The sequence below is a fragment of the Oncorhynchus masou genome, chromosome 1 (genome assembly GCF_036934945.1).
Source record: "Oncorhynchus masou masou isolate Uvic2021 chromosome 1, UVic_Omas_1.1, whole genome shotgun sequence".
NCBI lineage: Eukaryota > Metazoa > Chordata > Actinopteri > Salmoniformes > Salmonidae > Oncorhynchus > Oncorhynchus masou.
In genome coordinates, this window is record NC_088212.1 from 18345884 (window position 1) to 18358546 (window position 12663).

General features: G+C 41.5%; 1 protein-coding gene across 1 annotated transcript in view; it reads right to left on the reverse strand.

Moving 5' to 3' along the window:
* The window catches only part of LOC135523639 (netrin-G2-like), a 71906-nt gene that overhangs the window by 13683 nt on the left and 45560 nt on the right, over positions 1-12663 (reverse strand). Inside the window, exons 4-5 of the mRNA XM_064950483.1 lie at positions 7082-7254; positions 6646-6669 (exon numbers count right to left, since the gene is read on the reverse strand). Of these exons, the coding sequence (XP_064806555.1) occupies positions 6646-6669; positions 7082-7254 (197 nt within the window). The remainder of the gene's footprint in view (positions 1-6645; positions 6670-7081; positions 7255-12663) is intronic.

A 12663-nucleotide genomic window follows, 5' to 3' on the forward strand; every position in this document is an offset into this window, starting at 1 on the left:
CAAGTGTCAGAAGAAAGTTCTTTGTTTCTGGCCATTTTGAGCCTGTAATCGAACCCACAAATGCCGATGCTCCAGAGATACTCAACGAGTCTAAAGAAGGCCAGTTTTATTGCTTCTTTAATCAGTACAACAGTTTTCAGCTGTGCTAACATAATTGCAAAAGGGTTTTCTATTCAATTAGCCTTTTAAAATGATACACTTGGATTAGCTAACACAACGTGACATTGGAACACATGAGTGATGGTTGCTGATAATGGGCCTCTGTACCCCTATGCAGATATTCCATGAAAAAAATTGCCGTTTCCAGCTACAATAGTCATTTACAACATGAACAATGTCTACACCGCATTTCTGATCAATTTCTTGTTATTTTAAAGGACAAATTATTTTTTTTTTTACAGGATTAAGATTGAATCCTACTACACCAGCTCTGACGCTCGTCGGATGTGGCAGGGCTTGAAAACTATTACGGACTGCAAAGGGAAACCCAGACATGAGCTGCCCAGTGACACGAGCCCACCAGATGAGCTAAATGCCTTTAATGTTTGCTTCGAGGCAAGCAACACTGAAGCATGCACAAGAGCACCAGCTGTTCTGGATGACTGTGTGATAACGATCTCGGTAGCCGATGTGAACAAAACCTTTAAACAGGTCAACATTCACAAAGCCGTTGGGCCAGACGGATTACCAGGACGTGTACTCAAAGCATGCGCTGACCAACTGTCAAGTGTCTTCACTGACATTTTCAACCTCTCCTTGACAGAGTCTGTAATGCCTACATGTTTCAAGCAGACCACCATAGTCGTTGTGCCCAAGGAAGCGAAGCTATAGTCCCTGTGTCCAAGGAAGCGAAGGTAACCTGCCTAAATGATTACCGCCCCATGGCACCAATTGCAACTGGATCCTGGACTTCCTGATGGGCTGCCCCCAGGTGGTAAGAGTAGGGGGCCCTCAGGGGTGTGTACTTAGTCCACTCCTGTATTCCCTGTTCACCCACGACTGCGTGGCCAAACATGACTCCAACACCATCATTAAGTTTGCTGACGACACAACAGTGGTAGGCCTGATCACCGACAACATAGAGACGGCCTATAGGGAGGAGGTCAGAGAACTGGCAGTGTGGTGCCAGGACAACAACCTCTCCCTCAATGTAAGCAAGACAAAGGAGATGATCATGGACTACAGGGAAAGGCGGGCCGAACAGGCCCCCAATACATTGACAGGGCTGTAGTGGAGCGGGTCGGGAGTTTCAAGTTCCTTGCTGTTCACATCACCACGAACTATCATGGTCCAAACATACCAAGACAGTCATGAAGAGGGTACGACAAAACCTTTTCCCCCTCAGGAGACTGTAAAGACTTGGCATAGGCCCCCAGATCCTCCAAAGGTTCTACAGCTGCACCATTGAGAGCATCCTGACCGGTTGCATCCCCGCCTGGTATGGCAACTGCTCGGCATCTGACCGTAAGTCGATACAGAGGGTAGTGCGAACGGCCCAGTACATCACTGGGACCAAGCTTCCTGCCATCCAGAACCTATATAATAGGCGGTGTCAGAGGAAAGCCCATAAAATGTCAGAGACTCCAGACTGTTTTCTCTGCTAATGCATGGCAAGTGGCACCGGAGCGCCAAGTCTAGGAACAAAAGGCTCCTCAACAGCTTCTACCCCCAAGCCATTAGACTGCTGAACAATTCATAAAAATCGCCAAAGGACAATTTACATTGACATACACCCCCCCCTTGTACACTGCTGCTACTCACTGTTTGTTTGTTATCTATATATAGTCACACCACCTACATGTACAGATTACCTCAACTTGCCTGTACCCCTGCACTCTGACTCGGTACCAGTGCCCCCTGTATATAGCCTCATTATTGATATTGTGTTCCTTTTTATTATTACTTTTTATTTTAGCCTACTTGGTAAATATGTTCTTCTTCTTGAACTGCACTGTTGGTTAAGGACTTGTAAGTAAGCACTTCACGGTAAAGTCTACACTTCTTTTAATTGGCGCATGTGACAAATAAAGTTTGATTTGATTTGTGTCACCACAGAGAAAGGTATCAGAGCAAGGTGATTAAAAATAAACATGGATTACCTTTCCTCTTGAGTATTGATATTGAGCATATTCCATAATTCATCAGGACAGATGGGGGGAGACATGACCAGGGCCGGATTAAGAAATCTTTGGACCCTAAGGCTTTGTTTTTTTTATAGCCCCAAAACACCAAACTGTGTGTTTTTCTAGTAATTGTATTTTGATATCTGCAAAAGGCAAACCAACAGCCGCAACCAACCATAGAAATATATATCCTTTACATGTTTTGTTTTCCGGCCTCTTCGGCCCCCCACTGGCCTGGGCTTTAGCCCCGGTAAGCCTCTTCCTTAATGCACGTGTCTATAGGTTTCCAATTATGAAATTAAAAAGTGACTAATTTCCTCCCATGAGCTTAGAATAGTTCAAGCTATCATGAACATTTTAAATATCTCAGAGTACAACTATGAGTCCTTGACATTAGAAAGACCCATTTCAGTGAAAGCTAAATGGACAACTGACCCTGAAGTTCTCCACTGTTAACACCATATCACTTTCCCAATGGACAGTAGCTGGTGTCATCACAGTACAGTATCCTGTCCTATGCTGTTCCCATGGGGATTGTCCTTAGACTTTACTACACTCTACAAACTAGCCTAGAATTTCTCTATTTTCAGACAGCTAAACTAAAAGATTTCCTCTGGGCAAGTGTATTGTGGATTTTTACATTTTCACTTGTGAGGTTTTGAAGTCACTACTGACAGGGAACCCACGCTGTAAACACTCTCACACTCAGCGCCTGTGAGATTTTGAACTTACTATTGACAGGGAACCCACGCTGTAAACACTCTCACACTCAGCGTCTGTGAGGTTTTGAAGTCACTACTGACAGGGAACCCACGCGTAAACACTCTCACACTCAGCGCCTGTGAGGTTTTGAAGTCACTACTGACAGGGAACCCACGCTGTAAACACTCTCACACTTAGCGCCTGTGAGGTTTTGAAGTCACTACTGACAGGGAACCCACGCTGTAAACACTCTCACACTCAGCGCCTGTGAGGTTTTGAAGTCACTACTGACAGGGAACCCACGCTGTAAACACTCTCACACTCAGCGCCTGTGAGGTTTTGAAGTCACTACTGACAGGGAACCCACGCTGTAAACACTCTCACACTCAGCGCCTGTGAGGTTTTGAAGTCACTACTGACAGGGAACCCACGCTGTAAAAACTCTCACACTCAGCGCCTGTGAGGTTTTGAAGTCACTACTGACAGGGAACCCACGCTGTAAAAACTCTCACACTTAGCGCCTGTGAGATCTTGTCACTTCACGGCAGTAGACAGACATTATGGGAGATCCAGTTCTATGGAAGTATAATTCAGCACAAATTCTCTCTCACACGCACACACAGAAATGAATGCATACAAATACAAACAGAAATGTGCATGAATGCAAACCATCACACACAAGCACACACATACAGACACGCACAGAAAATGTTTATTACAAATAATGACATCTTTACTCCTCTGATAACACAACACACATGCAGATATGAATATGTTCTATTCTTTCCAGTATGCTATGCATCACAAACTACTGTAGTGGGGTTGGTAAAAACTATGTGTGAGATATACAACACTCATACTCAACCAGCCACTTTACTACTACAAACTAAATGACCAAGATTCATCAACTCCTCTCTTCTCCTTTGCCTTTGTGCTACGTCAACACTATAGTATACTTCCCTTTCAGCTTTGCAGTACTACACATTTCCTGGTCATCAGGAATGCACCGGGGACACATTCTACTGTATGTGCTGCTTTAGTAAATGTACTTTGGTTTAAAAGTCAATAGGAGGCAGGAGGTTGATGAGCTCTCAGGCTGTCTGCATCTGAAATGGCACCTTGTGTCTGTCATATACCCGAGTTATAATAAGTGCGCTTAAATGGAACGTAATTGCTTTTTTAATGCGATTTTCTCTCAACGCGTAGTCTGATCTTGAACAAGCATGAGAATAGCATGCTACTCACCTCACTATTCATTGGGGGAGGAGATCAAAGAAATGAAAGTGTGTCTACAGATAAACCGTATTCTGACCTTGACTTAAATTCCCTCACAGCTCCACCACCTTTACACACGTTGAAATTATGAATAAGGCCGAGTAACCTGTTGGTTCCAAGTGGAACATCATCTACATTATTTTTTTGGATAGAAATAACACCATTCTCCATGCACTGTATTTTACAACTTGATACGAGCTATTAATAAGACCTAGGTAAATGAGTCATCTGTTTGGATAAGGGGATTGAACATTTAGTGACAATTGTTTTAGATCTTATTTGACCATATTATCCCTGGAGATTCATGTGAAACCAGTCATATGGTGGCAAACTGAAGCATATCAACATGTCACCATTTCCACAGTGAAGTTTATAAAATGCTGGCCTTATAATTTATGAAATGTGAAATGTGGAAACCCAAGCAATAGGCTTCTGTAGCCTATCGCAAATGACAGTGTAGCACCAAACCTACCAAGTTGATTCATGATTTTTTTATAAAATCGCCAGACTTTTCACTGTATTTAAAAAAAATACTTGCCATTATCGGTAGCCACCGTCAGTTATACCAACGTACATTTATAACTGTCACTGACTTTAGTGTTAGTTTCCTTACATTTTGCATCATTCTATTACATGGTTAGTTTACCTTTCTTTCCTCTGTCACATTTGTGCGATTGTTCCTGAGGATCGCTAGCAATAGTGGCTAACATATTACAAGTTGTGCAATAATATGACACATTATAACCTATTTGAGTCATTATGGAACGCAGACCATACATAGCAGTTTAAACATGGATCCTGGTGCACGGCTCACAACAGCTGGACCATTGTCATCACAGTTCTATGATTAGTGAGAATTACTAGGGTAGATTTATCGGACTACCATTCAACCCCTATTGTATGCTTTCTCCCCGTCCAATAATTAATTGACTGAACAATTGAATCTGGCAGCTTTCAGGATGAATCAAACCACTGTATTTTTGATTTACCAATATATTTAGTGCATAAAGGCTCTCCAAATGTATTTATTTTTAATTCATAAATACTTTGCTAACCCTAAATAATATAAATATTATTTTATAAATAATAATAATAATAATAATATTTTGAAATGTACCAATTGGTGCTGAAAGGAGAGGAATATGCATTTAGTGTTACATGGTTTCCTCTTATTGATCCGTAATATTCTGAAATGTTTTCCTGTATATTTTCTAACTAAGGTAGACTACCCCATATTAAATGGATGGATTTAGATAAATGTACTGAAAACCTTATTGAATGAAAACTCCACTAGAAATTATATTGGGAGGTTTTCAGCAGTTGAATTCAATTCATTCAGAGCACGCAAGGGAACCAGGCCTGCAAAGCCTGTTACGCAGCTACAAAAGATATGTCTGAATACCAACTTCTGAGAAGTGCGTAGAAAAGGCGTACATTTCCTAAGTCTGAATCGGGCCCATAGTGCACTACTTTTTACCAGGGCCCATATGGTTCTGTAGTAGTAGTGCACTATATAGGCAATATAGGGAATAGGGTGCCATTTCGGATCCAGCCTATGTTCCTTTTAGGCAGGCACTCTGCCTGGCTGTCAGACACTCCAACCATAGTTGCTCTCCCACCTTCTATACTAGTGGTAAATGTGGGCAGTTGGTCTGTGGGTGGATTGGCTGTAGTTGCCAACGCAGGTGTGGTTGTTGGCGGGAGCTGGACTGTTGTGGGGGCTGAGAGGGCACAACACCAAGAAGGTAGAGAAAAAAATCAAATTATATCAACAAATGCACTAACATGGGAATATCCGGATCATGGATATACCATCAAATAACCCATTATGTGATTCCGCTTGCCACAGACACATGTACAGAGCCATCACTTGTTTGGCCGTTGTGGAGAACACCTTGCTTTCAACAATATGGTTATTCCATCACAGCTGTGGCTGTACAGCATCTCTTATACAGATGTACAATCTTAATTTGGAAAAACTTTCCTGCAACACAGGAAATATAAAACTTATAGTGCATCTGAGGTTTAAAAAGGCTTCTGAAGTTAAATTTCCACTTTGAAATTTCAGACTTGATATTCCCTTACAAAAAATGTATCAATCCCTACAAAAATGTCCATTAATTATGATCCATATAATAATTTACATTTCCTGTTGCTGCAGCATTATTGTCCTGCTGTGGCAAACTGGTTTAAATTAAGATCTTACATCGCTAGGTCTGCACAGAACCCACATGCACTCACAGTCCCTCTCACACCATGTCCTTGGCTAGCCCTCATCTACAAAACCTGTTACACTGAAACACTTTGAAGCCCCTCCTCCCATTTGATTTATAGACCGGCACTGAGGGATATAAAACTGTGGAAAAATGTGTTGGGAGTGTGATCATCATGATTACCATGAAGGGACCCACCACAACACCAGAGTGGAGGGACATAAATGATATAATATGATAGACAATAAATATGATTTTTATTTAAGTACGAACAGAGAATGAAAAAGAAATGATAACAAGCTCTATCCTGTTTGATAAGGATTGTTACTTACTGCCAAGAGTCCCAGCAGCCTCACCTGACGGACAGACAGACAGACAGAGAAAGAGAGAGAGTGAGAGAAACAAATGGAGATTTACTCATTTATTTTTGAGAATAAGTGTCTTTATTTATATATTTTTATTTTTAAAGAGATAAAGGCTTTTCAGCTTTCAGTGCTTAATGTACAGAACATCAGGCACCAAATCTGTCATTGGAAGCGACAAGCCCCCTTTCCCGCTGCAGTTTGTGAGTAAAGAATAAGGTGCTTCTGCATACAGTGTCAGTGTACATCTGTAGAATTCCTCAACAAAGGGACTTGTCTCTGTGGCTGCATAGAGCAGATGGCCCAAATCATTTTTCAGCCATTACTTCATCCATCAAGTAACGTGCCTGGCAAAGTATTTTTGGTATAATATGATGTTTGAAGTGTACAGCTGTCAGCTACGTACAGGTATTGGGGGATCCGTTGGGGGTGGGTAGGTAGGATCCAGGTTTCCATGACTTGGCTTTGAAGCCCCTCTCACAGCGAGTGCAGTCCTGGCCCGTCGTATTGTGCTCACAGTCACACTGCAGGCTGCCCTCCCGAAAGGTGCACTGGCCAGCATGGAGGTTACACTTACACCTATGGCAAGATGGGGGTGGGGGGGTAGAAGCACCATCAATCCACAACACTGTGATGGCCTCACTTGAACAACTCCTGCGCTAATCATGCATGATCAAGTACACCTTGCGGTTAGTGACACAGTTTTTGATCAATATTATTTTTTATAAATTGCATTCCTGGATAAATTGTGGTGTTAAAGAGTAAGCCTAAAGAGTATGATTTATAGCACATTGTTAATTTATTGTGGGCTCAAAGATGAGTATGACGAGAGAGAGAGAGATAAAACGTTCTTGAAGATCGTGATTGACAATCAGCAGTATGCATTTGCATGTTTTATAAGTGGCAAGAGCTAAATCTTTCAGGGAAACAGAATCAAATAAATAGATAAGAAAATAAAAAGTATCAGGTCAAACAACATTTCCTGATCTCGAGAAATTACTAGGCCATTTACATCCAAATCATTTTTTGAAGGGGTAAGATTGAGATGGCGAGAGAGGTGGCAAGCAGGATAGCATGGTAATTGTGACATTTGAATAACAATAATAATCAGATGAGGGAGTCACTTCCAATATAAAGTGTTCCACTCTGGTGAGCCGACCACCCTTCATTTGCATGAAATATTCATAGGACGGACCTCCACACCTCCACAAGGATTTGTATTTTTGTATTTTATTACGGTTCACCATTAGCTGCTGCCCTGCAGCAGCGACTCTTCCTGTGTTCCAAACAAGATTAAGGCAATTACATACAAAATAAAACAGTACATCACATAACACATTATTACACACTACTCAACCACAGCATCTCTACAATACAACACATTATAACACAATAATCTACCACATCTCTACAATACAACACATTATAACACACTACTCTACCACAACATATCTACAATACAACACATTATTACACACTACTCTACCACAACATATCTACAATACAACACATTATAACACACTACTCTACCACAACATATCTACAATACAACACATTATTACACACTACTCTACCACAACATATCTACAATACAACACATTATTACACACTACTCTACCACAGCATATCTACAATACAACACATTATTACACACTACCACAACATATCTACAATACAATACATTATAACACAATAATCTACCACATCTCTACAATACAACACATTATAACAATAATCTACCACACATACAATCTACAATACAACACATTATTACACACTACTCTACCACAGCATCTCTACAATACAACACATTATTACACACTACTCTACCACAGCATCTCTACAATACAACACATTATTACACACTACTCTACCACAACATCTTGACAAGACAACATCCATAATACAGCAATATAACAATATTACAATGTGTAGAGTGCATGTGTGTGTGACTGTGTGTGTGACTGTGTGTGTGACTGTGTCTGTGACTGTGTGTGTGACTGTGTGTGTGACTGTGTCTGTGACTGTGTGTGTGACTGTGTGTGTGACTGTGTGTGTGACTGTGTGTGTGTCTGTGAGTGTGACTGTGTGTGTGACTGTGTCTGTGACTGTGTGTGTGACTGTGTGTGTGACTGTGTGTGTGACTGTGTGTGTGACTGTGTCTGTGACTGTGTGTGTGACTGTGTGTGTGACTGTGTGTGTGACTGTGTCTGTGACTGTGTGTGTGACTGTGTGTGTGACTGTGTGTGTGACTGTGTCTGTGACTGTGTCTGTGACTGTGTGTGTGACTGTGTGTGTGACTGTGTCTGTGACTGTGTGTGTGACTGTGTGTGTGACTGTGTCTGTGACTGTGTCTGTGACTGTGTGTGTGACTGTGTGTCTGTGACTGTGTGTGTGACTGTGTCTGTGACTGTGTGTGTGACTGTGTGTGTGACTGTGTCTGTGACTGTGTGTGTGTGTGACTGTGACTGTGTGTGTGACTGTGTCTGTGACTGTGTGTGTGACTGTGTCTGTGACTGTGTGTGTGACTGTGTCTGTGACTGTGTGTGTGACTGTGTCTGTGACTGTGTGTGTGACTGTGTCTGTGACTGTGTCTGTGAATGTGTGTGTGACTGTGTGTGTGACTGTGTCTGTGACTGTGTGTGTGACTGTGTGTGTGACTGTGTGTGTGACTGTGTGTGTGACTGTGTGTGTGACTGTGTCTGTGACTGTGTGTGTGACTGTGTCTGTGACTGTGTCTGTGACTGTGTGTGTGACTGTGTCTGTGACTGTGTGTGTGACTGTGTCTGTGACTGTGTGTGTGACTGTGACTGTGTGTGTGACTGTGTGTGTGTGACTGTGTGTGTGACTGTGTGTGTGTGTGTGTGTGACTGTGTGTGTGACTGTGTGTGTGACTGTGTGTGTGACTGTGTGTGTGTGACTGTGTCTGTGACTGTGTGTGTGACTGTGTGTGTGACTGTGTGTGTGTGACTGTGTGTGTGACTGTGTCTGTGACTGTGTGTGTGACTGTGTGTGTGACTGTGTGTGTGACTGTGTGTGTGACTGTGTGTGTGACTGTGTCTGTGACTGTGTGTGTGACTGTGTGTGTGACTGTGTGTGTGTGACTGTGTGTGTGACTGTGTCTGTGACTGTGTGTGTGACTGTGTGTGTGACTGTGTGTGTGACTGTGTCTGTGACTGTGTGTGTGACTGTGTGTGTGACTGTGTGTGTGTCTGTGTGTGTGTGACTGTGTGTGTGACTGTGTGTGTGACTGTGTGTGTGACTGTGTGTGTGACTGTGTGTGTGCCTCTTCACAGGATGCACTGTTCCATAAGGTGTAGTTCTATATGTTTTTTTGGTCTCTGATTTTACTGCTTACATGAGTTACTTGATGTGGAATAGAGTTCCATATAGCCATGGCTCTGTGTAAGTACTGTGCCTTCCCCATGGTCTGGACTTTGGGACTGTGTAGAGACCTCTGGTGGCATGTCTTGTGGGTTATGCATGGGTGTCTGAGCAGTGTGCTAGTAGTTTAAACCGCAAGACAAGTAGTGATGCAGGAAAGATTGACATGCATGTTATTAATGATGTTAGCTCTCCATGAACATTTATGTGCCAGCCGTGCTGCTTCTGTTGATAACAGACTGATTGGTTGGCAGTTTGAGCCAGTAAAGGGTGGTTTACTATTCTTGGGTCGCAGATATCTCGTCCCCTCGCCTCTCTTTGCCTACTCATCTCCTCTGATCTACACTTACTGTGCCCTATAGCTAGCTAGACTTCCATTGAAAAACCTGATTGAGATTACAGTGAACTTCCTGAACTCTCCAAAGGATTGCTCTTCGTCTGTAGATGTCCAGCAAACACAACGACATTGTGTCAACATTGTCCAACAACAAACCATACTGTTATAGGCATACAAAACATTTATTCTGAATCTTCTCAATCAACTCTGGGTGAAAATACAGTAGAATCAGAATTTGTTATTTGGTACTTAGCATATCCAAAAACAGCCACTTTGATACCATGAAGATGTACAGTCGTGGCCGAAAGTTTTGAGAATGAGACAAATATTAATTTTCACAGTCTACTGCCTCAGTTTATATGATGGCAATTTGCATGTACTCCAGAATGTTATGAAGAGTGATCAGATGAATTGCAATTCATTGTTCAAGTCCCTCTTTGCCATGCAAATGAACCGTATCCCCAAAAAACATTTCCACTGCATTTCAGGCCTGCCACAAAAGGACCAGCTGACATCATGTCAGTGATTCTCTCGTTAACACAGGTGTGAGTGTTGACGAGGACAAGGCTGGAGATCACTCTGTAATGCTGATTGAGTTCGAATAACAGACTGGAAGCTTCAAAAGGAGGGTGGTGCTTGGACCTTTTCGGGTGTGTTTTAATCAGTGAATATGTCATCACACTGTCTTCAACATTCGCCTAAAATGACATACCCAAATTTAACTGCCTGTAGCTCAGGACCTGAAGCAAGGATATGCATATTATATATACCATTTGAAAGGATAAACTTTGAAGTTTGTGGAAATTAGAAATGAATGAAGGAGAATAACACATTTGATCTGGTAAAATATAATACAAACAAAAAAAACATGCGATTTCATATTTTTTTCTGTTCCATTATCTTGGAAATGCAAGAGAAAGGCCATAATATAATGTTTCAGTATAGGCACAATTTAGATTTTGGACACTAGGTGGCAGCAGTGTGTGTGCAAAGTTTCAGATTGATCCAGTGAAGAGTTGCAATACTGTACAGTATTTTGTATCAAGTCTGCACAAATGTGCCAAATTGGTCAGTTGATACATGTTCAAGTACATAACAATAGAGAACATACAAAACTGATATGCTAATACAAAATTTAAGTTTACACACTCCCAGGAATGTCATACATGATGGATCATTAGCTTATACACTAATTTTCACACATCTAGATGGCCGGGCGGGGTAGGTATGGAGCCAGAAACAGGGGTTCATGCTGTTGAACCCAGTTCCTACATTTGAATATAACATTTATTTTATCAAACAAAACTATGCTACATTTTTATCTCTTGGACTCTCAGGATGACAAATCAGAGCAAGATTACTGAATGTATTACTGAAAAGTACATTATTTACCTTTGGAGTTCAATGTATCAACCCAGTTGCTGTGATAAGTTATCTTTTGTTGTGCACTCTCCTCAAACAATAGCATAGTATTTTGTTCACTGTAATAGCTACTGTAAATTGGACCGCGTAGATAGATTAACAAGAATTTAAGCTTTCTGCCCATTTAAGACATGTCTATGTCCTGGAAAGTTTGCTGTTACTTACAATGTCATTCTGATAATGGGATTCCAGCATGCATACAAAGAAGGGAATTCTACGAGTACGGTCTTAGCATAAACGACAGATGATTGGTGAAAGAGTATGGATGACAGGAAGTTAGTTGGTGTACTGTTGCTAGATTTCAGTGCTGCTTTTGATGTAATTGATCATGAACTGTTACTAGGTAAACTCAAATGTTATGGTTTTAAGTCTGCAGCTCTATCCTGGATGGAAAGCTATCTATCCAGGAGATGGCAAACAGTGTTCTTTCACGGTAGCTTTTCAAACAGTAAATATATACACTGTGGTGTTCCTCAAGGAAGTTTCCTAGGCCCACTTCTCTACTCTATCTTTACTGATGATTTACATTCAGTAATGAATAAAGCAAGAGTGGTCATGTATGCTGATGACTCTAGCATCAGAATGTAATGAGCTAACATATGTACTGAGCATTGAACTAAGAATGGTGTCTGAGTGGGTTGATATGAACAAATTGGTTTTGAACATTTCTAAAACTAAATGTATTGTATTTGGTTCAAGATATATCCTTGCTGATGATCCCCAATTGAATTTGCCGATGAATAGAACGCATGTAGAGCAAGTGAAAAAACTAAACTACTGGGCGTCATGTTTGACGCAGCTTAATAATCATGGTCAGAACACATAGACACTATTATTATTAAGAT